General features: G+C 38.0%; 2 protein-coding genes across 2 annotated transcripts; both read right to left on the bottom strand.

The window, feature by feature from the left end:
- Positions 1-17,860: 17,860 nt before the first annotated feature.
- LOC110601479 (transcription factor MYB35) lies at positions 17,861-20,884 on the bottom strand. Its single transcript, XM_021738629.2, has 3 exons — positions 20,320-20,884; positions 20,094-20,223; positions 17,861-18,814 (listed from the first exon to the last, which is right to left on the bottom strand). Exons 1-3 carry the CDS (start codon positions 20,450-20,452, stop codon positions 18,097-18,099), a joined length of 981 nt encoding a protein of 326 aa, XP_021594321.1. The 5' UTR covers positions 20,453-20,884; the 3' UTR covers positions 17,861-18,096.
- A 335-nt stretch (positions 20,885-21,219) lies between these two features.
- Positions 21,220-26,490, bottom strand: LOC110602545 (probable prolyl 4-hydroxylase 6). Its single transcript, XM_021740087.2, has 8 exons — positions 26,143-26,490; positions 25,863-25,931; positions 25,695-25,752; positions 25,411-25,515; positions 22,776-22,833; positions 22,508-22,683; positions 22,350-22,410; positions 21,220-21,745 (listed from the first exon to the last, which is right to left on the bottom strand). The coding sequence occupies exons 1-8, from the start codon at positions 26,247-26,249 to the stop codon at positions 21,438-21,440; spliced, it is 942 nt and encodes a 313-aa protein (XP_021595779.1). The 5' UTR covers positions 26,250-26,490; the 3' UTR covers positions 21,220-21,437.
- Between the last annotated feature and the right edge of the window lie 217 nt (positions 26,491-26,707).

Genomic DNA, 26,707 nt, shown 5'->3' with positions numbered 1-26,707 from the left:
AGGCAATTGTATCTTGATGAGATTTGGCTTCCTAATATATGTGGGATAGGGTGCTGAGGTGTCTTGAAGATTTGTTGAGCTGTATCCACGTGTTTGGGTAGGAAAAGATCTCTTGAAGATTTGAAAATTGAATTTCTCGCTTCTCTGCTGTCTGCTGTCGCAGGCCTTGTTTTTTTCGGGTTGTGCAGGCAAACAGTCTGTCTTGTCTCTGTCTGCACACTGCGTCTGTCCTGCGGGTCTGTTTGCCCAGTCTGTTTGGGCAAACAGTCTGGTCAAACAGCAAATCATTCTTCTCCCATTTCAGCTTCAACTTGGATTTGGGCAAACTACTTGGGCAAACTAAACTTGTTCTCTTTTGCTCTCTTTTGGGCAGTTTTAAAGCCATTTTTACCAAATTACCCTTTTACACCATTTTCTTCAAAAGAAGATCAAAACCACAAAATTAGGTAGAAAATGTGTAAATTAACATAAATAACAATAAGAAAAATAGGTATAAATTTGGTTTGATCAGTTTCATTAAATAAAAATATTCATTCATTGGCACATCATTAATGAAGGTAATAAAGTAGATGAAACCTTATCTTGCCATTTTCTTAAATGGACCACATACATCACTATATATCAGTTCTAAAACCTTGTTGGCCCTTAATCCTTGTCCTACAAAAGGTAATATAGCCACTTTGCCTTTTAGATAAGCCTTATAAATTGGAGTAACTTCTAAACCCAATGGTGATAAAATTTCTATTTTCTTCAATTTACCCTATTTTAGGCAATTTGACCTAATCTAAAGTGCCAAAGTTATTTTATACTTGATATGGTTTCAATTAGGGATTCTATCTCACTTGGATTACTTAGGATTGTTGTTTTTATTATCAAGATAGGGGCATTATTTATGTAACCCATGTCAACCAATTTAGTTCAAAAATAAATATAATAAGTATCATAAAGTTCATGTTCATTGTATCTTATACTTAAAATAAAAATGATATTTATATAAGCATTAGGTGTATACAATGTACTGTCCAAAACAAAATATGGTTATTTATATAAATGAAACATATCATATGTCTACAGCAGCAAAACTTGCTCCATTGCTAATTTTTAATCTAACTTCATATCACCTAAGATCTTACTATTTGCTGAAACAGTTTGATATATTCGAGATACTTTTTGTATATTCAATGATCAGGTATGTACACACTTATATACTTGTACAAATAGAGAGATTAGGCTAAGCTAACAGCTGTACAACTACAAACTAGCAAATTAGTTATTCTCATCCTTATCAGGCCCCCGCGATTCGAGATGTTCTGGAAGAGCTCGAATCGTAAGATGAAACATGAGCGCACGATGCCGGTTGGTGGAGAGAGGTTTCGTTAAGACGTCTGCCAGCTGATCTTTGGAACATAAAAATTGGACTCTGACTTCTTGTTTTTGAACTTTGTCTCGCACAAAATGATAATCAACTTCTAAGTGCTTCATTCTATGAAAAACAGGATTAACCGAAAGATACGTAGCTCCAATATTGTCACACCATAAATTAGGAGTTGCAGTAGAAAAGTAACCGATATCACGTAATAATGATTGAATCCAAGTTAATTCCATGACAGCAACACCTATGGCTCGGTATTCTGCTTCCGTTGAGGAACGCGCAACAGTCTGCTGCTTCTTAGAGTTCCAGGATATGAGATTTGTTCCTAAAAATATTGCAAAGCCGGTGATGGATTTCCGGTCAACCGAATTACTAGCCCAGTCTGCATCCGAATAAACATTGAGATTCAGTGTCTTTGATTTTGTAAGAAGAAGACCATGATGTGGCCTTTAAATATCTCAATATCCGTTTAACAGAGTTCCAATCATCTTCTGTCGGTTGGTGCAAAAATTGAGAAACACGATGAATTGCAAAACAGGCGTCCGGACGAGTTAAACTCAAGTACTGCAATCCGCCAACTATCGTGCGATACAAAGTAGGGTCTGAAAATTGTTGACTCGCCTCAACATGTAATTGCCGTTTGACAGCTGCAGGTGTTGATAAGCCCTTACAATCATTCATTCGTGCTTTCAAAAGCAGATCATGAATGTATTTTTGTTGTATGAGTAACAACCCCTCCTTAGACCAAACAGCCTCCATACCAAGAAAATATTCTAGTTTCCCAAGATCTTTCAGCAAAAATTCCTTTTGTAAGGAGGCAATAGTCTGATTAATTGTTGATGGACAGGTACCAGTTAAAACAATGTCATCAATGTAAACTAAGAGAAACAATATTACCCCATTTTTGACATAATGAAATAACGAAGGATCGGCAGGAGACACCCGAAACCCATGCTTGTTCAAGGCAATAAATAGACGTTTATACCATTGATGAGGGGCTTGCCGCAAACCATAGAGAGAGCGTTTTAAATGACATACATAATCAGGCCTGGTTGAATCACAAAAACCCGGAGGTTGCTCCATATAAACCTCATCATCTAAATCTCCATGCAAAAAGGCATTTGAAACATCCAATTGTTTGACCAACCAATCTTTGGAGATGGCTAAGGACAGAATGATTTTGATCGTTGTTGGTTTTACAACAGGAGAAACTGTTTCAAGATAGTCAATTCCGGGCCGTTGATGATAACCTTTGGCGACCAGCCGAGCTTTGTAGCGTTCAATACTGCCATCTGATTTCTGCTTCACCCGAAAAACCCACTTACAGCCGACAATGTTCTGTGCTTTATGACGCGGAACTAAGTCCCATGTTCCGGTTTGCATCAACGCATTAAGTTCATTTATCATAGCCTCCCGCCAATGTAACTCTTTTATAGCTTGTGTGGAACATGTAGGTGTAGGAACCGAAGGAGCAGCTGCTTGATTTGCTTTTGGAGTCCAAGGTACCCTTGTTTTCAATTTTCCCGTTTGCTGTCGAGTAACCATGGGATGTGTTTTTATTGCAAGTGGAGCAGGCTGTTCAATTGGAGCAATCTCAGTAGGATGATCAAGAGGAGCTGAAACTTGTGTGTAATGACCCGAAAATCGGACCGCTACCGGCGCTAGGATCCGGGTCGACTTAAGGCCGCCGGGACCCGTAGCAAGCCTAACATATAACCTGTAAACCTGTATAATCCCATACATGATCCACAACATACATAAAAATTAAAACTTTTCTTTACATGAACATCAACCAAACTCAACCTGTGCATAAACATTAACATAACATTGATCCCTCTGTGGGATCTCATCTGTGCCCCCAATGGGTGACATACATCTGTTGAGTCGGTTTACATAAACATCATCAAAATCTCTAAGATCATGTATAAAAGGGATAGCACAATCTATGGTCAAGCACACACTAATATCCATAAACCTCATTACATAACTATACTGTACTTTTACATTACAATTTGATCATGTCCATTGCTAACTATTACATAAGCATGACTTCTTTACTCTATCCGGACTCCCGCACTATACTGTACCTGCAAGCCTGGGGGTAAAGGGAGAGGGGTGAGCTAAAAGCCCAGTGAGTAGAGCTAGTAAAACACATTAACACTATGCTCAAATGGAATGCATCATAACACAAACAATTCACATAAGGGTTGGGTGAACTTGTCACCAATTAGTCCAAGTTAACTTTGTGCCAGGCCTGTAGAATGGGGTCCTGGTCTTTCCTGTCAGAACATACTTTACTTACCATTTCCCCAGGGCCTCCTCCGAGCTCCTGGTCTTCGAGTCCGTAACCGTGCTAGACCATAGGATGGGATCCTGGTCTTTCCTTACTCTGTGCCAGGCCTGTAGAATGGGGCCTGGTCTTTCTTACTCTGTGCCAGGCCTGTAGCATGGGGCCTGGTCTTCCTGTCATGGACTAATTGGGTCATCCAACATTCACCCATATCAACAACAATCGATGCAATGCGGCATATTCGTGAAACTAATGCAATCATCCTATTGCATAATCATGATGCATGAAACATGATAAAACATTTAATTTAAAGATTAAGTTTAGTTCCACTCACCTCTGGCTGACTATGACAACACCGAAGCAGCTGACCTCACTGCTGGGGTCCTCGGTTCCTCGGGTCCGAACCTACACAGGTGGACTCAAATGAGGGACCAAACATACTTGAACATAACTCTAAAATACTCCCCAAAAACCCCCTAAAACATCCTGAAAATCTCACATAGAGATATGCATGAAATGGCTGAACAGGGCACTTTCGGCGGCACCTTCGGCGGCCGAAAGTCCTGGACAGATCCGAAAGTCAGGCAGGTTCGGCGGCACCTTCGGCGGCCGAAACTCCCAGACAGAGACGAAAGTCTCTTTTCGGGGGCAACTTCGGCAGCCGAATGCTGCCTCCACAAAGGGGGTTCGGCGGCCGAAACTCCCTTCGGCGGCCGAACCTGGTTTCTGCCAGAAGGGCAGAAACTTGGTTCACATGAACTCCTTGCCTCCCAAAACCTCAAATCCTGCATAAATCTCAACCAAAACATGCATACAAGTTCCTAGGGGTCTCAAACAGTCATATACCCCAACTACAACACTTCAAACACACACAATCAACACACATTGTTCAAAACATCAATATTAACCCATAACTCAACATATAACCTAACATGCATTTCTACCCATAGATCTTGCATAAAACTTATTTAAAACACATAAGGAGCTTAAGATCGACTCTTACCTCTTGAAGATCGAGAGGGAGACGACCTAAACTTGGAGATCCACGAAAATGAGCTCCTGAGTTCCCAAAGCTCCAAAACTTGGTTTAAATGCTCAAAACTTGCAATGTGAGTTTAAAACTCAAGAAAAATGGAAGAGATTTGGAGGAAGATCACAAGATTTGCAAGAGGAAGGTCGGAAGCTTGCTGTGGCCGAAAATGGGAGAAAACTCACCCATTTCCGCTAAGTGCCCCTTTTATAGGTGGCTGGCCAGGCCACGTTCGGGGGCCGAATGCGCTCCCGCATCCATGCAATGTTCGGCGGCCGAACTTGACTTTCGGCGGCCGAAATTGGACTTCCCTAACTCATGCTTTCGGGGGCCTAATGTGCCTCCAAAACGCATGCATGTTCGGCGGCCGAACTTGACTTTCGGCGGCCGAACCTGGGTTTTTCTCCAAGGACTTTTCATGCAAAAACTCATTTAATTTCACACTTAAAACCATGAAAAACATTAAATCATTTTATGTAAACATGTTTCTACCCTACTAGAGGCTTCCGACATCCGAGATTCCACCGGACGGTAGAAATTCCGATACCGGAGTCTAGCCGGGTATTACATTCTCCCCCCCTTAAGAACATTCGTCCCCGAATGTTCCTCAACTAACACATGCATAGCATACATCATAACATACATACAACACAAAGAGATCTAACCTTAAAAGAGATGAGGATATTGCCGGAGCATAGACTCCCGTGTCTCCCAAGTACATTCTTCTAAATTGTGGTGGTTCCAAAGGACTTTCACCATCGGGATTTCCTTGTTCCTTAGCTTTCTGATCTGGGTGTCTATGATCCGTACTGGCTGCTCAACATAGGTGAGATCCTCTTGGATCTCCACATCAGGCTCACTAAGAACCTTGCCCGGATCTGACACGAACTTTCTCAACATAGAAACATGGAAAACCGGATGGATTCTCTCCATTGAAGCAGGCAAATCTAGCTTGTACGATACATTCCCAATCTTTTGCAAGACCTCAAAGGGTCCGATGTACCGCGGAGCCAGCTTACCCTTCCTCCCGAACCGAACCACTCCTTTCATTGGAGACACCTTGAGCAATACCAGATCCCCCTCCTGAAACTCTACTAGTCTCCTACGGATGTCTGCATAACTCTTCTGTCTGCTTGCAGCTGTCTTGATTCTTTCTCTGATCATGGGCACCACCCTGCTGGTGATCTCTACTAGCTCAGGCCCTGCCAAGGCCCTTTCTCCAACTTCCTCCCAGCAAACAGGTGACCTGCACTTCCTCCCGTACAAAGCTTCATATGGAGCCATCCCGATGCTAGCATGATGGCTGTTATTGTAGGCAAACTCCACCAAAGGTAGATGCTGCCTCCAAGAACCGCCAAAGTCCAGCACACACATTCTAAGCATATCCTCGATAGTCTGGATGGTCCTCTCCGACTGTCCGTCCGTCTGGGGGTGGAAGGCAGTGCTGAAATCCAACCTAGTACCCATGGCATTCTGCAGACTCCGCCAAAACCTGGAGGTGAACTGGGGCCCTCTATCTGACACTATAGAAACAGGAACCCCATGCAGTCTGACTATCTCATCTACATACACCTGCGCCAACTTGTCCACAGAGTAGCCACTCCTGATAGGGATGAAGTGAGTAGATTTGGTGAGTCTGTCCACAATCACCCATATGGAGTCCAATCTGTTGGACGCTGCCGGTAACCCCACTACGAAGTCCATAGCTATGTTCTCCCATTTCCACTCTGGAATAGGTAGCGGGTTAAGCATTCCAGCCGGCTTCTGATGTTCCAGCTTCACCCTCTGACAAACTTCGCAGGCTGACACAAACTGTGCCACTTCTCTTTTCATAGCTGGCCACCAATAAACTTTCTTCAGATCCTGATACATTTTGGTGGCTCCGGGGTGAATGTTGTATCTTGCATTATGAGCCTCTCTCATAATGTCGCCTTTTAGCCCAATGTCATCTGGTACACAAAGTCGACTCCCATAGCGGAGGATCCCCTTATTGTCGAATCGGAACTCACTGTCCTTGCCTGACTGAACAGTCCTGGCAGTCTTCACTAACTCTGGGTCCTCATGCTGTTTCTGAGCCACCTGCTCCAGAAACACGGGTGTCACTTTCATCTGAGCAACCAAGGCACCTGTACCAGACAACTCCAACTGTAGACCTTCCTCAATGAGCTTGTAAAACTCCTTCACCACTGGTCTCCTCTCTGCAGTGATGTGGGATAGACTGCCTAGTGACTTCTGGCTTAGGGCGTCTGCCACGACATTCGCCTTACCCGGATGATACTGAATCTTGCAATCATAGTCACTCAGCAGCTCTACCCATCTCCTCTGTCTCAAGTTCAAATCTCTTTGACTCAGGATGTATTGCAGGCTCTTATGATCTGTAAAGATCTCACATCTAACCCCATAGAGGTAGTGCCTCCACATCTTGAGTGCAAAGATTACTGCTGCCATCTCCAGGTCATGTGTGGGGTAATTCAACTCATGCTTCTTTAGCTGCCTAGAAGCATAAGCAATCACCCTCTCATTCTGCATCAGTACACAACCCAGTCCCACACGGGACGCATCACAAAAGACTGTAAAGTCTGTATCACTAGATGGCAGAGCTAAAACTGGTGCTGAAGTCAACCTCTTCTTAAGCTCTTCAAAACTCTCTTCGCACTGGTCGGTCCACAGAAACTTCTGATTCTTCCTGGTTAGTCTGATCAGAGGAGCTGCTATCCTTGAGAAGTCCTGAACGAACCTCCTGTAGTAACCTGCCAAACCCACGAAACTCCTGATCTCCGTCACTGAAGTGGGTCTAGGCCAGTTAGCCACAGTTTCTGTCTTCTTGGGGTCTACCTCTATACCATTCTTTGACACTACATGCCCCAAGAACGAAATGCTCCTTAGCCAGAACTCACACTTAGAGAACTTGGCATACAAGCCATGTTCCCTCAAGGTCTGTAGAACCAACCTCAGATGATGGGCATGCTCCTCTGCATTCCTGGAATACACCAAGATATCATCTATGAAGACAATAACGAAGTGATCCAGGTACTGGCTAAATACTCTGTTCATGAGGTCCATGAATGCTGCAGGGGCGTTAGTTAACCCGAACGGCATCACAAGGAACTCAAAATGCCCATATCTGGTCCTGAAAGCTGTCTGCTGGGACTGAGCCATCGGGGCCGCTCTTGGACAATCTCGAGCTATATGCCCCTCCTAACCACATCTAAAACAGGCGTTCGTCCCAAATCGACATACTCCCTTGTGTGGTCTACCACACCTCGTACAAACTACATTATCTGCACCAGAGCTTGAGCCACTTCCAAATCCCAGACTGGACTTGACTTTACTCCAGAACTTGTTCTTCTTACCCTTGGGCTTACCCCATCTCTTACTGCCTGAAGCTGCTGCACTCAGGGTAGAGGGATCTAATCTTCCCCCACCCGGAGTTTTAGAACCGGAAGACTGTGCCACTGACTGCTTAACTGTCCCCTGAACAATGGCACTGGCCTCCATTTTCCTGGCCATATCTACTATGGCATGGAAGCTCTCCCTGTCCACTGACTGAATCAAGGAGGAATACCTGGAATGGAGTTTCATAACATACCTCCTTGACCTCTTCGAATCTGTATCCAGACTCTGCCCAGAGAAAGGCAACAGCTCCAAAAATCTGTCGGTGAACTCCTCCACACCCATTTCATCCGTCTGCCTCAACTGTTCAAACTCTATCATCTTCAGCTCCCTTGAACTATCGGGAAAAGCCCATCCTGCAAACTCGTTTGCAAACTCTTCCCAAGTCATGCTGTCCACTCTCGGGTTCACATAATTCTTGAACCACTCTCGTGCCTTCTTGCACTTAAGCGTGAACCCAGCCATCTGAATGGCTCTACTGTCATCAGCCCCAATCTCATCTGTGATTACTTTAACCCTTTCAAGATACACAAATGGGTCATCCCCTTTTTCGTACTGGGGAGCACCCAATTTCATGTAGTCGGTCATCTTAACCTTGCTCCCACCGGCTGAGCTAGGTCTAGGTGGCTGAACAACTGGGGCTGCTGGTTCTGCAGGTGGTGGAGGTGGCACAACATTTTCTGAGGTAGGGTTTGCTGGATTTGGATAGTAGGGCGGAGGTGGATACATTGGGTACTGAGAGTACGGTGGGTAGTATGGTGGGTATGGCATCTGTGTGGGATAAGGGGTGAAACTAGGGTAATCCGATGTACCTCCCATCGAATACCCGGGATGTTGTGAGAAGTGTGGGTAGTGAGGTGGCTGTACAAATCCCGAGGCCTGAGTGCCTCCTTGGGACTCTCCCATTCCTTCTTCTGACATACTGACTCCCAAACTGCCATCCCTTCTCTGCTCTACATCCATATCATCCCCCATATCCTCTGACGCTCCTCCCTGAACTGTTCCTCTGACTGATCTACTTCTACTCAGATCCAAAGACCTTCTAGGGTCTCTTACTGCTCTGTCCCGGTTGGACCTGCTTGACATTGCCCTAGGCAATGTAGGAGGACGGGCGCTCATGCCCTCATCCTCAGGTGGTACTCCAGTCAATCTTGCTGATCGACGAGTTCCCCTCATCCTGTTTCTGAAAAACAACACACATAGCACAAACCTTAGCATCATATGGTTCATGTGGGCACACATGAACCCGCATCACATACATCACATATCATAGCATATCATTAATGCACATGCATAAAATCATGGCATTTCACTTCATCATGCAAGACAGGACTCCACATCCTATCCTAGTGGACATGATCTTTCCTATTGTGCTTGACCTTCTATGACATCTATGAGCCCGACACTCTAGGTCCGACCATATGAACCTAGGGCTCTGATACCATTCTGTAACGACCCGAAAATTGGACCGCTACCGGCGCTAGGATCCGGGTCGACTTAAGGCCGCCGGGACCCGTAGCAAGCCTAACATATAACCTGTAAACCTGTATAATCCCATACATGATCCACAACATACATAAAAATTAAAACTTTTCTTTACATGAACATCAACCAAACTCAACCTGTGTATAAACATTAACATAACATTGATCCCTCTGTTGTGGGATCTCATCTGTGCCCCCAATGGGTGACATACATCTGTTGAGTCGGTTTACATAAACATCATCAAAATCTCTAAGATCATGTATAAAAGGGATAGCACAATCTATGGTCAAGCACACACTAATATCCATAAACCTCATTACATAACTATACTGTACTTTTACATTACAATTTGATCATGTCCATTGCTAACTATTACATAAGCATGACTTCTTTACTCTATCCGGACTCCCGCACTATACTGTACCTGCAAGCCTGGGGGTAAAGGGAGAGGGGTGAGCTAAAAGCCCAGTGAGTAGAGCTAGTAAAACACATTAACACTATGCTCAAATGGAATGCATCATAACACAAACAATTCACATAAGGGTTGGGTGAACTTGTCACCAATTAGTCCAAGTTAACTCTGTGCCAGGCCTATAGAATGGGGTCCTGGTCTTTCCTGTCAAAACATACTTTACTTACCATTTCCCCAGGGCCTCCTCCGAGCTCCTGGTCTTCGAGTCCGTAACCGTGCTAGACCATAGGATGGGATCCTGGTCTTTCCTTACTCTGTGCCAGGCCTGTAGAATGGGGCCTGGTCTTTCTTACTCTGTGCCAGGCCTGTAGCATGGGGCCTGGTCTTCCTGTCATGGACTAATTGGGTCATCCAACATTCACCCATATCAACAACAATCGATGCAATGCGGCATATTCGTGAAACTAATGCAATCATCCTATTGCATAATCATGATGCATGAAACATGATAAAACATTTAATTTAAAGATTAAGTTTAGTTCCACTCACCTCTGGCTGACTCTGACAACACCGAAGCAGCTGACCTCACTGCTGGGGTCCTCGGTTCCTCGGGTCTGAACCTACACAGGTGGACTCAAATGAGGGACCAAACATACTTGAACATAACTCTAAAATACTCCCCAAAAACCCCCTAAAACATTCTGAAAATCTCACATAGAGATATGCATGAAATGGCTGAACAGGGCACTTTCGGCGGCACCTTCGGCGGCCGAAACTCCCAGACAGAGACGAAAGTCTCTTTTCGGGGGCAACTTCGACAGCCGAATGCTGCCTTCACAAAGGGGGTTCGGCGGCCGAAACTCCCTTCGGCGGCCGAACCTGGTTTCTGCCAGAAGGGCAGAAACTTGGTTCACATGAACCCCTTGCCTCCCAAAACCTCAAATCCTGCATAAATCTCAACCAAAACATGCATACAAGTTCCTAGGGGTCTCAAACAGTCATATACCCCAACTACAACACTTCAAACACACACAATCAACACACATTGTTCAAAACATCAATATTAACCCATAACTCAACATATAACCTAACATGCATTTCTACCCATAGATCTTGCATAAAACTTATTTAAAACACATAAGGAGCTTAAGATCGACTCTTACCTCTTGAAGATCGAGAGGGAGACGACCTAAACTTGGAGATCCACGAAAATGAGCTCCTGAGTTCCCAAAGCTCCAAAACTTGGTTTAAATGCTCAAAACTTGCAATGTGAGTTTAAAACTCAAGAAAAATGGAAGAGATTTGGAGGAAGATCACAAGATTTGCAAGAGGAAGGTCGGAAGCTTGCTGTGGCCGAAAATGGGAGAAAACTCACCCATTTCGGCTAAGTGCCCCTTTTATAGGTGGCTGGCCAGGCCACGTTCGGGGGCCGAATGCGATCCCGCATCCATGCAATGTTCGGCGGCCGAACTTGACTTTCGGCGGCCGAAACTGGACTTCCCTAACTCATGCTTTCGGGGGCCTAACGTGCCTCCAAAACGCATGCATGTTCGGCGGCCGAACTTGACTTTCGGCGGCCGAACCTGGGTTTTTCTCCAAGGACTTTTCATGCAAAAACTCATTTAATTTCACACTTAAAACCATGAAAAACATTAAATCATTTTATGAAAACATGTTTCTACCCTACTAGAGGCTTCCGACATCCGAGATTCCACCGGACGGTAGGAATTCCGATACCGGAGTCTAGCCGGGTATTACATGGTGAGTGCAAAGAAAGTTCAAGAGGGACAAGTTCAGCCTGTGTACAAGACTGCAGTTGAAGCTCTGGACTAGATGAAGCATTATGTGTGTCACCAATTTCAGCAGACCCATGACGCAAAGGTACCACTGGACTTAGTTGTTGCTGCTCATTAACAAAACTTTGAACAGAACCGTGTGGTGCCGGCCCAAGAAGACCATTTCCTGAATTGGAAAAGACTGGAACAGGTGGTAAAGGAATGGACGTTGGACTCTCTTCTTGTGTTGACGAAGCACCATTATCAGTTAGTTGCTCAAACGGAAATACCTGTTCAAAAAATAACACATGACGTGAGACAAATATACGGCCAGAAGACAATTCTAAACAAGTGTACCCTTTATGAACTTTACTGTACCCAAGAAAGACACATTGGGACGATTTGGGTGCTAGTTTGTGTGGTGAGTACGGCTTAAGCCAAGGATAGCACAATGAACCAAACACACGCAATTCATCATAATTCGGAGAATTTTGAAACAAAACCTCATATGGTGTTCGATTATTAATCAAGGAAGAAGGAAGTCGGTTGATTGTGTAAACAGCTGTTTCAAAGGCAAAATGCCAATATGAATAAGGGACAGAGGCATGAGTTAATAAAGCTCTTCCTAACTCGACAATGTGTCTGTGCTTTCGCTCGGCACACCCATTTTGTTCAGGAGTGTGTGGGCAAGAAATACGTTGTGTAATACTATTGGAGTTAAGATAAGCAGTCAATGATCTAAATTCCCCACCCCAATCAGATTGAAAGTTCTTAATAGGCACACCAAAATATTTTTCGACTAAAGTTCGAAATCGAATAAATACAGGAAGAACCTCAGATTTCTGTTTAAGAAAATAGACCCAACAATACTTGCTGAAATGATCAAAAAAAATGACGTAATAACGAAAACCATCAACAGAAACAAAAGGGGAAGGACCCCAAACATCCGAACAAATCAATTCTAAGGGTTGTTTAGCATGATAAAAAGACTCTGGAAAAGATAACTTATGTGATTTGCTCACATTACAGGCATTACAAAAATGACCCAATTTATTCAACGAATGAGAAATGTTATTTCTCCGAAGAACTTCTTGAACGACACGAACGTTAGCATGACCAAGACGCTCATGCCACAAAGAAACAGTTGCTGGAAACGCCTGTGGTGAAAAGGAACGAACTTGGTGCTGCATGAGAAAAATATAGAGACCATCCTTACTCTGGCCTTGGTATAACACCTGCCTCGTGGGGATATCCTTCACAAAATATTTGTCAGGGAAAAATTCAATTGATGTATTATTTTGTGATGTAAAGGCAGATACTGATAACAAATTGTTAGTAACGGCAGGAGAATATAAGACATCATTCGGATGGAAAAACAGAACCCTGAGATAAGATTGGAAGTTGTTTACCATCAGCAATTGTCAAAGGAGGAGTGTTGTGAACGGGAGCAGGTTGTGCAAGTATTTCCTTATGAGCAGCTAAATGATAATTAGCGCCGGAGTCCACAATCCAAGTAGGAGCAGAGTCTGTTCCAGTAGCAGCAGCATTTGCTTGAGGTGGAGGTTTAGGAGATGGGCACTGTTGTGAAACATGACCAGTACCGTTGCAGTTATAACAAACCAGTTCAGAAATGGGGGACGCATTATAAGACTGAAAACCACGCCCAGAATTATATCCCCTGCCTTGATATTGAGTGGAGTAACGGCCACCACGACCGCGATAACCACGACCACGCCCTCTGCCTTGGCGTCCAGAACTCGCATATTGGGCAGTGGGTGGTACAGCAGACGAAATAGTTAAATTATCAAATTGAAGTTGCGCTTCTTCACTAAGCAGCAACGCATACAATTCATCAAATGAAATTGATGAGTGCCGAGCTTCTTGAACTCTAGCAAAGGGACGATACTCAGGTCCCAAACCAGCAAGTACATCACAGACTAAACTTTCATCAGTAATAGGACAACCAAAAGCACGCAATTGATCAGAAATGGATCGAGCTTTACGCATATAAACATCAATAGTATCATTACCACGAGATAAGTGTTTAAGTTGTTTGCGAAGCTGTTGTACCTTAGTTCTTGCGCCTTTGGAATTGATTACCTCAAGCGTATCCCAAGCATCTTTCGCTGTGTGGCAGTGAACAATCTGGGTCATAATAGTTTCAGAGACAGAAGAATTAATCCAACTGCGTACAATCTGATCGTTACAGAACCAATCCATATATGCAGGATTTGGTTCACCCGTTGTTAGGGTTTCTGGAGGCGCAGTCTTCGAACCATCAACATAAGAAGCAAGTCGATATCCATTGAGTAGAGGCTGGATTTGAGCCTTCCAAAGCAAATAGTTGGAGGTCGTAAGTTTCACAGTAATAAATTGTGAAATATTCGGCATGGAGGTAGGAATTGGGGAAGCGCCCGAAATATTAGTTCCAGAAGCAGAGGATGTAGTTTCTGACATTTTGAAAGATTCAGAAGAAGAAGATCTGATCAAAGGAGGGAAGAATTTGATAGAGAAAGAATTTGATAGGTGGCTAAAGAGCCCTTTAATGCTCTGATACCATGAAACAGTTTGATATATTCGAGATACTTTTTGTATATTCAATGATCAGGTATGTACACACTTATATACTTGTACAAATAGAGAGATTAGGCTAAGCTAACAGCTGTACAACTACAAACTAGCAAATTAGTTATTCTCATCCTTATCATTTGCAAACTCTTATAAGTTCTTATAAATGTGAAAACTAGCATAGAATCAATAATCCATGACAAAGATGAATTAGTAGTACCAATAACTTATGAATAACAAGATACAAGCATGTCTTTAAAAGGCCTAACTTCTTAATCTTTATAGAATCTAGGTACTCAGGGGAATTTCTTTTCCAGTGCCCTTTCTTTTAACAGTGGAAATATTTTTATTTGCCATTTATAATTTCTTCAATATTTTGCTTTTTTCTTATATTGTTTCTTACTTAGTGGAGGAAAAAATAATAGATGTCTTCCTTTTCATCTTTCTACTTTACTTTCTAGTCCTCCTACAACTGGCAATAAGAATGATCTCTTCCTTCTTATGATTAGGCATCTTATTCTGAGCAGTAACCAAATGGTTTCCATTCCTTCTTGTTCATATGGAAGTAGTGATGTAGTTGCAAAAACTCTCAGGGAGTGATTGCATGATCAAATCCAGCTATAACATGAAGTTTATCATGAACTCAAGATTCTCAAGCTACTCAATGAGCTTGATCATTTGTGTATGCAAGTTCCCACATCCCCTCACTTGTTTAGCTTCATCTTGAACTACTGCTTAAAGATCTTATATCTTTGAACCCTGATATTCTAACAACACAATTCCTTAAGGTGAAGCAATAATTTGATGTAGAACCCAGAATCAACTCACGATCAAAAACCCCGTCACACAACTCGACAAAGAACAAAACTAAGATAACTTCCAAAAGTTACTCTATTACACCCCTAACCAATCAATATGAATAGTGATATAGATAATCAAGCAATTCTAATTAGAGAATGCCATAATAAATTCTTAATAAGTTAACTAACCATGAAGTGAGAAAATCATATTAAAATGTCACAAGGTTGAACCTTGATAGGTTGCTCAATATGGAGGCACAAAAAATCAATCAACTTTGCAATGGAGAACATAAATTCTCATTATGGAGAAAAAAATATTAATTTTATAACTTCTTAACTTATGCTCCCCTACATACAAAATAAAAGCTATTTATAGTCAAATATCCTAATTTTAGTTGGAATAGGAAATAAAACAAATTCTAATTGAAATAGAAAAATAAGACAAATTCTAGTTGAAATAGGAAAATAAGTAATCCTATTTGAATAAGAAAAACTATATCTAATCCTACTAATTTGACTCATAATCCATATAGAATTATAAAAGATATCAAAATACACTAAAATATCTCATATATGAGTTTTCAAAAATAAATAAATTATGTCTGGAATTGGACCCACAAATTCTAAGAAAAATAAGACAATTTATTTTACTTGTCTTCCAAACGTGGTATTCAGAATGAATGACTCGAATTCTCCTTAATTCCTCATAATTCAAAACTTTCCATATTGAATTTTCGAAGAATGTAAAGACTTCAATACACAATTTATTGTTCAAGAATCGTATCATTCTCATGCTCACATCAACAATAGTAGAGTCCATATTCTCATGCTACCTTTAGATCTCATCTTCCATTGAGGCGATTATGTAGCATCTTCCCTACAAATCATAATCCCTCCACTTCTTCAAGGTCTCATGTTCTCCTAGAAAAGCTCTTTAGGTAAGGATCCAGGAACATAGTCTAAGACATAATTGATACATTTAAAATTTAAAATAATTTTGAGCATTTGATACCAGTCTAAAAAGTTGGGCCCATTGAGTTTGCATGACTCAAGAATACAATTGAGAATGTTGGTTGGTTTGGTGCCATTTTCAATTACTAGAATTAAAACAGTAGAAAATAATAAGATTGATTAATGAGTTGTGACTAGAATCTTTAAAGCAATAAGATTATGGGTTTTTAATCATATGCACCTCTAACTATTTCTCTTTAGATCTTACACTTCTAAAGCAGAAAATGAAAATCCTAGTTGCAATAGAAAATGAAATTCAATAATTAATTAGAAAATTTTTTTAACCAGCCTAATCCAATAGTAAAAGAAAATGTGGTAAGTGTATTTAAGTAAATTTTAGAGATCTCAGATTCTATTTCCCCAATCCCCAATTCCCATTTCAAAAAAAAAATGAAAAAAAATATAATTGATATAGTTAATGATTTAATTAGTAAGTTTTATATTGATTTGAAGAAATAGTTTGTAATACAAAATTAGAATTTTAAAATGGAAAAGTAGAAATATTTTTCATGTAAAATTTATTAACAGCTTCTAAACCATTGGTAAATTATCAACATATTATCAATGGAGTTTGAAACCTGTTTTGATAATTTAATAACAGAACTACAATTTGTTAATAAATTTAACACTTAATTTTTTTTTTAAATATGCTAATAAATTAGAATTAATTAGTAATTTACTAATAGATTTTAAAGTACACAGATAACTTTATAAATAAAAAAAAAACTTTTTTATTAAATTTACCAATACATTTTAAAATCCGTCATTAATTATTAACAAATTCTAATTTTATAGTGATATTTCTTTCTTTTTAATGTGAAAGTTTATGGGTTTGATGCAAGATCAAATTTGGCATCTTACGATTTAATTGTAAGATGGTCGCTTCTTATAAATGCGAGGTTTATTTTTTCTTTTTTGTTTCAATTTGAGATTTGCTTTTGTTATCTTATTATAAGAAAAATTACTATTTGGTTCATTATCGGTTAGTTTTTTAATTTAAAACAAAATATATATTAAATTTTTTTTAAAAATTTACTAATTAATATTTTTTTATTAATTTTAACTGTTAACTATTTTTAAAAAATTTAAAATTTTAGAGATTAATTAGTAGATTTTTTTATAAAATTAAAAGATTAATTAACGAGTTTTTTAAATTATAAGAATTAAATAGTAAAATGTCTAATAGTTAAAACTAATTGAACAACTCATTAGTAGATTTTTTAAAATTTTAAGAATACTTAAATATATGTTATAAAATTAAAAAACTAATTAATGAGTTTTTTTAAATATAAAAATTAAATAATAAATTTTTTTTTTTAAATACCAATGGTTTTTTTTAATTTTTATTACAATGACTTTTTTAATAGGAAAAACTATTATTTAGTTATGAAAAACTTTCCTAATTAATACTTCGATTTTGAAAAATATATTAAAATAATTTTAAATTTTAAAAAATCTATTAATTAATCTTTTCATTAATTTTAATTATTAAAAATTATAGAGAAATTTAAAATATTTTAAATACGAAAAAATTAATTATTAGATATTTTTAAAAAAATAGAAAAATAACTAATCAATTTTTCTATATTATAAATAAAATAATTAATAATTAAAATTAACAGAATATTTAATTAATGAATTTTTAAAAATATTTTAATATACTTTTTAGAACTAAAACATCAACCAATAAATTATTCTATACCATAGAAAAAAACCGGGTCAATTTCGCTGCTGTGTAAACACTTTATGGTAATTAAAATTTTTAACACAATAAAAAGGTTAAAAAGCCCAAAGAACGACAATGGCTTGTCTCAATCTATATATGGCTTGAAGCATCGATGTGAATTTGAAATTTTCTTACCAAATTCTTAAGCATACATGTCTGCAATTCAAAATTAATCTTTCATTAAATTTTCTCCTAAATCAGTACTTATTTTCTGTGGTTAAAATTCTTTAGTAATCAAAAGAAAGGATCTAAAATTTCAGGAAATTGAGATCCCATTTCTCTATCCTTATCCAAGATACCATCCACAAACGAACTTGCAGAAGATGAAGATGCATCACCATAGATTCCCCTTTGATCATACCATCCAAAATCCTCATTCCCACTAGCAAACTTGCCTTGGAACAACATATCAATCTGCTTGGAGGTTGATGAAATTGCCCCAAGAGAGTCTTGCTTCTGTTGCTGCTGCTGTTGAAAGTCCACATACACTAGAGGATCACCGAGAAGAAACTCACTCCATAAACTAGGAGAAGATGGTGTTAATGGAGGCTGGGATTGTGCAACACTAGTGGAAGATGAAGATGAGCTAGAAGAGCTAACCTCATTAAACAAATGTGGTTGGACAAGTTCATGGCTGGTGGCCTGAAACTGAGGAAGAAGTTCCCATGAATTTTCTTGCTTCAGTATTACATTGTTGGAACTTGTTAAGACAAAAGAAGGTTCTGGTTTGGTAATGAGATTGGAGTTCAAGTTTTTGTTGAAAGAAGCAATTTGGTTTCTAGGGTTTGATAAGCCACTGATGTTGCCATAATCAGAGAGAATCTGAGAGAAGGGTTTGTGAGTTATAGGATCAATTCCCATCTCGGTGAGCTTCTTCCTAAGCTTAGTGTTCCAGTAGTTCTTGACATCGTTGTCTGTTCTTCCAGGAAGTTGTCTTGCAATTAAAGACCACCTGTGTCACAGACAATGAAAGAGTTCTGTTGGTTTAGAGAGTTTCATTACATTTTTGTGCATTAGTAACAGAAGACATCAAATTGGTAGTTAGACAGTTGCAAATTTGCAGTTGGTAGTTGGGTTTGTGAGGATTTCATGGGAAATTTTAGCTCAAGTACTAAAACTTCTGCAAATGAAGAGGGAAGAACATCCATATCAGCTTTTACCCATATAAAAAAGAAAAATTATACCTATACTTAAAAAAAAAAAAAAAACCTTTTAATTAAGCTACTTAACTTTTTAGTGAATAAAATTTTATTAATCATTATATATCATGTCTTATTCACGAAATATTTAAATAAAAAAAAAAAAGAAAAAGCTTGCATTTTGACACATATTATCTTTTCAATTCTTTTCTAATAATAACAAATAAAAGAATAAAATGTTTCCTAATTTTGGAAAATTGTACTTTCATAGATTTTTTTAAAAAATAAAAGTTCAGGAGTGAGTGACAATAAACTTAACAAGCTTTTGCTTTAATGATTATTGACTATGAGGAAAAAACTGAAGGCTCAATTCTACCCTTATTAAAGAAAGGAAAAATTACTATAAAAAAATTTATTATTAGTTGATTTTTAATTTTAAAAAATATATAAAATTTTTCTGAAATTTAAAAAATATGTTAATTAATTATTTCATTCGGACATTTTAAAATTTTTATAATATGTAATGGTTTAAATTAATAAAAAAATTAATTAACAACATTTTTAAAATGTTAAAAATATTTTAATATATTTTTAAAAATAAAAAACCAATTAATAAATTTTTTTAAAAAACTAAATAATAGATCTCTGTAAGAGAAATTCAATTTAACTTATTTTTAATTTTTTATCTAAAATAATAAAAAAAATTAATTTAAACTCAATTTGCCCAAAAATTAAGAAAATCAATAAATTGATCTCCTTGATTTTTGCACTAAGTTTCTGATTTAGCCCACAAAGTAAAGAAATTTAACTTCCCAATTTTTTTTTTATCTAAATCAATAAATTAAAAAATTTAGTCCAAAAAATTTTATGTTCAGGGGAAATTGAATTTAAATCGAAACTTATAAGCTAATTTTGAATATAAAAAAAATTGAAATTGAGCTAAATTAAATACAGTGGTGAAATTCAAAATTTAGCCATTTTCTCTGACTTCCCATTTGCTCACAAGGGAATCTAAACCAAATGATGAAAAAGAAAAGGAAAGAAACAATAGAAAATGGAAAGAAACAAACATAAGAACTGCAATAAACCAACCTGCTACCTACAGCCTTATGAAGATTAATAATAAGCTCTTCTTCTTGAGGAGTGAAGTTGTCATGCTTGAGGTCAGGCCTCAAGTAATTTGTCCATCTCAGCCTACAGCTTTTCCCACATCTATTAAGCCCTGCACTCAAAAAACTCAACTCATCATATAGTTCATTCTGAAAATCCCAAAAAGGAAAAAAAAAAAAAAAAAAAAAAAAAAAAAAAAAAAGAAAACCTGCTTTCTTGGGCACCAAAGTCCAGTTGCCAATCCCATGGTTAGATACATAAGCAAGAATCTTTGCATCTTCCTCTGCAGTCCAGAGACCTCTCTTCACATTGGATTTATCACAGCAAGGAGGTCTCCCCATGGGCGAAAACGGCGAAAAGAAGAGGAAGATGGGGGGGTTTATGTAATTTGGTGATGGGATTTGCTAGCTTTGTTTTGTTGTGTAATTGAGAAGAGGTAGAAAAAGAGAAGATTGAAGCAAACGTTTAACTAGTGAGAGAGAGGCATGAAAGACATGCAGTTGGCTTCAAATTAACAGCAATTGCATGATTATTTTCATCTTTTGCATAGAAAACGTTATTTTGACGTGACCATTCATCCCCATATTATGCATGCCCTGCCTCTCTCCACATGCTTGGCTTCACCTTCTGTTTTATTATGCATGTTCATTTTGAATGAGTCTATTTATTCAGCTAAAATTATTAGTATTTTATAGTATAGTTTCTGAAATTTAATAAAATCTACCGTTTAGTCTCTACTTTTTTAATATTAAACAATTTAGTATATAACAAAATAATGAAATACTTAATTAATAAATTTTTTAAATTATATAAATAAGTATTTTTAATATATTTTTTAAAATTAAAAAATATACCACTAGACTAGATCATGCTTTTCCCTTTTAAAATCTCTTTCTAAAATATATTAATCAAATACTACCAAAAAATACTTTAAAATTAAATTTAATAAATCTAAAATTATGCTTTTTTTTTTTTTTTTTTTTTTTTTTTGTGAAAAGCAATTTTAACCCTCATACTACAATGCCAAATAAGCACCGAGTCGTATTGTATGAATTCCAGAAGGCATCAATGCGCCTATTAAAAACTAATAATGAAACTAAAAAATATATATAAAAAGTAAAAGTAAAACTGAGTTTAAATTAGAAGAATATGTTAATATAACTTTAAATTTTGACAATTGACTTTGACATTACCAAGGATTGATAACAGTTTTTATAAAAATGAATACCTGTTGTGCCACATCAGCACAACTTGTTATCTACAGCTTTGATGTATGAATCCTCAATCCGTAAAGAACTAATAAGTGAAAAGTGGGAAGGGAACATCCTAGGATGTGCATACATTGCAGCTTTTCCTACAATAGCCATCAGCATTGTTAGAACCCACCATATACAGAGAGTTCTTCTCACACTCACCTGCCTTTGCCCATAAACTGCAGTTCTCATTCTCATCAACACAATCTCCAGTTTTTGATTGAATCAGAGATTTCTCGAAAGCTCTCACATGGATCCATTTGGTTGCAGACCACTTCTCACCCTCGATAACCGGGCAGCTGCCATGCAAGCTCATTGGATCAGTAGTTGCATCAGGATGTAGACTGAAGAACAGCAAAGCGTCACCCTTGAAGGGTTTCACTGCAAGCACATAGAGTTAGATGTTATCAGGCATCTAAACACCGGGGACAACAGCCAACAGTTGTTGGCTGACTGAAAAATACAGCAAGACAGTTGAATCACATCTAGTTCAACCACAGAAAGCTTAGCAAAAACATCTCACTTCTCCACCAGTTTATCAGATTAGATAACTGGTGGAATTTGATAGTGAAATTGGAAATAATTTTATTTTCGAGGAAGAACTGGCAAAAAAATACCTAGTGTCGAGGTCGTGACAAAAACACAAGACACCACAGATAGTACAGATCCAAATTCCAACAGATGAAGGAAAAATAGAGGAAAAAGCATATTATAGAACTTCAGATGAGACAGTCCATGACTGGCATATCAAATGATCTAACAAAAATCCACTGCACAAAAATGACAGGGTTACAAGAAAACTTGCTTCCATCTTTATAGGCCATATAAAGAAGGGAAGACACTGCCCTCCACCAGTTTGGGGTGGGTGGAGTGTGGAGGTAAGAGAGAGAGCAGCTTGAAGTTATCAAAATCCAATATGGATCCAAATTATGATATGTTCATGTCACTCTTGATCTTCCATCAAGATTGCATCTGAAAACCATACCTGTATAGCCATTTTTAGCACAGTCAGACATGCTATCATCCTTCGGTTGAGACATTTTTGCCTGCATTTAGTCATGCAACATGTAGTTGGTTTGAGACAGAATAAGTAGGATAAAGTACCAAAAACATCATGAATTTCAGAATCTCTTATTTGTATACCTCTGCATTGGGGAACACTGTTTCCCCTCCCCTCTCAACATTGGATAAATACATCAGGACAGTTGCAACCCGGTGGCCACCCAGCTCTTGATTAGCCTTGTCATGAAAATAATCAAAATGGGGCTCATACTTCTGACCATTCTCATAGTGCAGTATTTGGATAGATTCACCATTTTCTGATCACAAAAATAGGTTAAAGAAAGATGAAACAAGCATTTGTAGCACGTGCATCTAAGTGAGAAACAGCAAAAAGCATATAAAAAATTACCTACTGGAAGGAAAGTCCACGCAGCAATCCTGGCCTCAATATCAGCAACAATTTCATCCTTCAAAACGTTTGAGGGGGGGAAAAACAGAGTATTATCAAGGAATATTCTAGAAAATAATAGACTTACTACATTCATATAGTCACAGTAATCATACTATGTTCCACTCCACCTTAAACACAAAGAGAAACAAACACAGCATGGAAAATGACAATATGTTTCTATGGCACTCTTATGCATAAGAAAAGGCTTTTGAGTCATATGAACTTGATATTTCATAAACAATAAGAAGACCAGAAAAATGCAATGTTCATTATCATAAAATTATGTTACTAAAAGATACAACCTTGCTTATGTCCATGTAAACTTTTGTTAGGGCAAAAGAAAAAGGATAATAACAAATAGATGTATGGTATCGTTTTAAAGAACTTCACAAATATTAAAAATTTGGCTCATTTACTGGAGAATTTTGAAAATTAAGCTAGAAACTGAATTTGTTTTAATTCCATTAATAAACAGATAAATCACACTACCAACCTAACTTCCTAATCATTCACAAATGGCTTGAGCCAAGAGAATTGTACAAGAAATTTATATTTGAGAACAAAAATTTCTCATTTCTCCTACCTGCACATAATGAATAAGGTTTCTCCAAAAAAAAAATGAGCAGAAACATCTAAGAAGATATTGCATACGGTTTTGTTTGCCAGAATTTCCAGATAAAAAGTTAATGGGGGAAAAAAAAGGAACACATGATTCTACTGAAAAGCCTACCAATGAAGGATTGATGGGGGTAGTGAACCTCTTCATCACATATCTGAGGACAAGAATTCACTTTCACATATAACATATTCTTGTCCTAACAGCAACAGTTTATTACTTCAGATTTTACAGAGCAAGCAAGCCTTCAACTCTGCTGGACTTGGACATGAAACAGTTACATCTAGGGTTCTAACGCATCTGATGCAAAAGTTAATAACATTTTCATTTCAGGAACAAACATCACTAGAATGGAAAATCCATTTATTATGAACTCTAAGGAGAGAGAACACCCGAAAGTTTGACAATGGACTCTTATAAATGTATTTGCAGCCATCAAGATTTCCCCACATCAAGAACAGTAAGGACATCCAACCTAGTGAAATTCGATTGAAACCAGGCTCTTATCAATGTATTTGCAGCCATCAAGATTTCCCCACATCAAGAACAGTAAGGACATCCAACCTAGTGAAATTTGATTGAAACCAGTGTTGTCAAAGGCATACCTGAGGCACAAGGTGCACCAGGCACAAGCCTTGCAGTTGCCAGGAGCAAAAAGCAGGAAATGTTCAAAAGAACGCCTACCACCAGGTGCACCTCAGAAGCATTTAATTCATCCACGTGGTTTTTTTAGTATTGTGCTAAATACTGATCACACCCACCCAATCCTCAAAGAAGAAGAAGAAGAGCTGCCAGCTGGACACACCACAAACTTCTTCCATTTTTGTTTCTTGTTCTTTCCTTCTTCCTTTCCTCTCCCACACCACTTGGCTTTTCTTATTTGATTTTTTTCTGGTTCTTTTCTTTCCTTTTTCTTCCGCCTTCATCCTACTCTCTCTCTCTCTCTCTCTCTCTCTCTCCATCAGCACGCACTTGGGTTTTCTTGGTATGGGGTGGAATGATGCTGAATGCTGCAGTGATATATATATAAAGCCTTTCTATCACTGGCTGCATTTTAATTATCAGATGGCTACTGATTTGAACTTGGGTGGGGTTTCCTCTCTTGGGTAGACAAAGAGCTACATTTTAATTTGTTTTGTTGTTTTATTTGCTCCTCATCACTTGGATTTCTTGTTTGCCACTGCCCACTGATCTGTTTGCTAAGACATTTTAGTTTTTAAGACATTAGTCTCTTAGTAGTTTATTTTTATTTTATTGCAAACGTATTGCTACTTGAAGTCTTGAATGCTTATTATTTTATGTTTATTTTATTTGACTTTTGATGGATTATTCTCATTTATCTACTACAACAGTTTAGTTTTATTTTATTTGTTTTGCAAACTTATTGTTACTTTTATATTTGATTTTTAATTATGATATGATATAGTATTGATATAACAATTGTCTTGTAAGATACATTATTTATTTTCACTACTATTTTTTTTTGCCTCCTGTCATCTAGGTGCACACCTGCGCCTTGCACCAATCCTAGACCCCAAGACTCCTTCATGGCGCCTATTATGACTATGGTTAAAAAACACACAAGAACAGATGATACCGGCCTCCTCACATTAGAAAATTGTACTGTGCAAGGGGCTTGTAGCAGCCTTGTTATCAAAGCCGGTCAATGTTGAAGATCTCTACCAAACAGTTGGAAATCTGCACACTAAATTAAGAGTATGATTGTATGAACCTTTTAAAGAGTTTCTTTTTGACATTTAAGCTTTCCTATTCAATAAAATACTAATTGAAAACATTCCAGAATTGAATAACACTATCCTTCGAGATCAGTATTAACTGATCAACAAATCAGTTTATTTACCATCACAATAACAGCCTATCTTTCAAATAATGCATGGAAGTTTGCTACTATGAACGCATCACTGCATCAATTTTCACAGTAATTGTATCACATGCAAGCTGAAATTTTTAACATACCTGAGCTTTGCTAAGAAACATGCCAGAGCTTGTTCTCACTTCACTCTCTACACTCTTCCCAGATTCATTATCAGCCACCATTGATTTCTCAAGGTTATCCCTAGCCTAATCACACAAAATCAAGACAAAAGCGAAAAATATTAATAAAAGATTAATCTACGCAGAGTTATCTCCAAATTCAAGCATAAACTTACTTCAGTCTCCAATGTAGCTATAAATTCTTAGTGTCAAACTCAAGACTAAAACCCCAAATCAAATTATTCAATAGAAAAATGGATACTAACCAAATTAATTAGATGATCACACTCCTCATTTGACAAAAATCCCTTGTAAATGAAGGCCCTGATAAGTTCAAAATTCACAAGAATAAAATAAAATAAAATAAACAAATAAATAAATAATACAAATCAATTAGCAAATAGCTACACATTTATATTTATGAAGATTGTTACCTGGGATGCCAAGAGAGCTGAATGACTCGAGTGGGATCAACCGCATTAGATAATATACCTTTTTTCAGTCTTTAACACCGACACATGCCATAAAAAACCAACAAATCTATAGGTTATAAATACAAACAAATAGAAATAAAATAAAATTATATCTGGATGTGTATGCGTTTGTGTGTGCGTGTGTGCGTGCGTGTGTGTGTGTGTGTGTGTGTGTGTGTGTGTGTGTGTGTGTGTGTGTGAGAGAGAGAGAGAGAGAGAGAGAGAGAGACGGGAGACTTACATTCTGTTTTCACCGACCCATCCAGGGATTTGATCGGAAGAAAACGAAAAACAGGGGAAAAGTACGAGGAAGCAAAGGGAAAGGACGATCAAATTATGAGATTTCATCAGGAGAGGGAGAGGTTAAAATTTTTTTTTCTAAAACAAAAATCAAGACAAAGAATAAAAAAATGATCAGATGCTTGTTTTATTGCAGGGGATAGAAGTGTTTGGCCGGGAAGAAAACGAAAGAAAGAACAGAGAAAAAAGTGGAGAGGTGAGTAGAAATCAACGAACGGGGTTAACTCGCATGGGCTTAAAAGTCTAGAGAGAGAATTGTGTTATTAAAGACAAGAGTTAATGGGCGCCCACTGGATTTGGTAGCAGTCTGTTATTACTCGTAAAATGTCAAAGTCGAAGAAAAAACGAGTTTGGTTTGTGGGAGATGGGACATGAGATGAGACGACCCAGACCACGGTTCGGTTTGATCTCAAATTTTGATCAAATTTGAGAATTAGAATCGAACCAAATATAGGGATATTCGTGGATCAAATTTTTGCCCTACTAATGAGATGGAACATTAAGAT

Source organism: Manihot esculenta, chromosome 15 (genome assembly GCF_001659605.2).
Source record: "Manihot esculenta cultivar AM560-2 chromosome 15, M.esculenta_v8, whole genome shotgun sequence".
NCBI lineage: Eukaryota > Viridiplantae > Streptophyta > Magnoliopsida > Malpighiales > Euphorbiaceae > Manihot > Manihot esculenta.
This window is presented reverse-complemented; position numbering and strand designations above follow the sequence as displayed.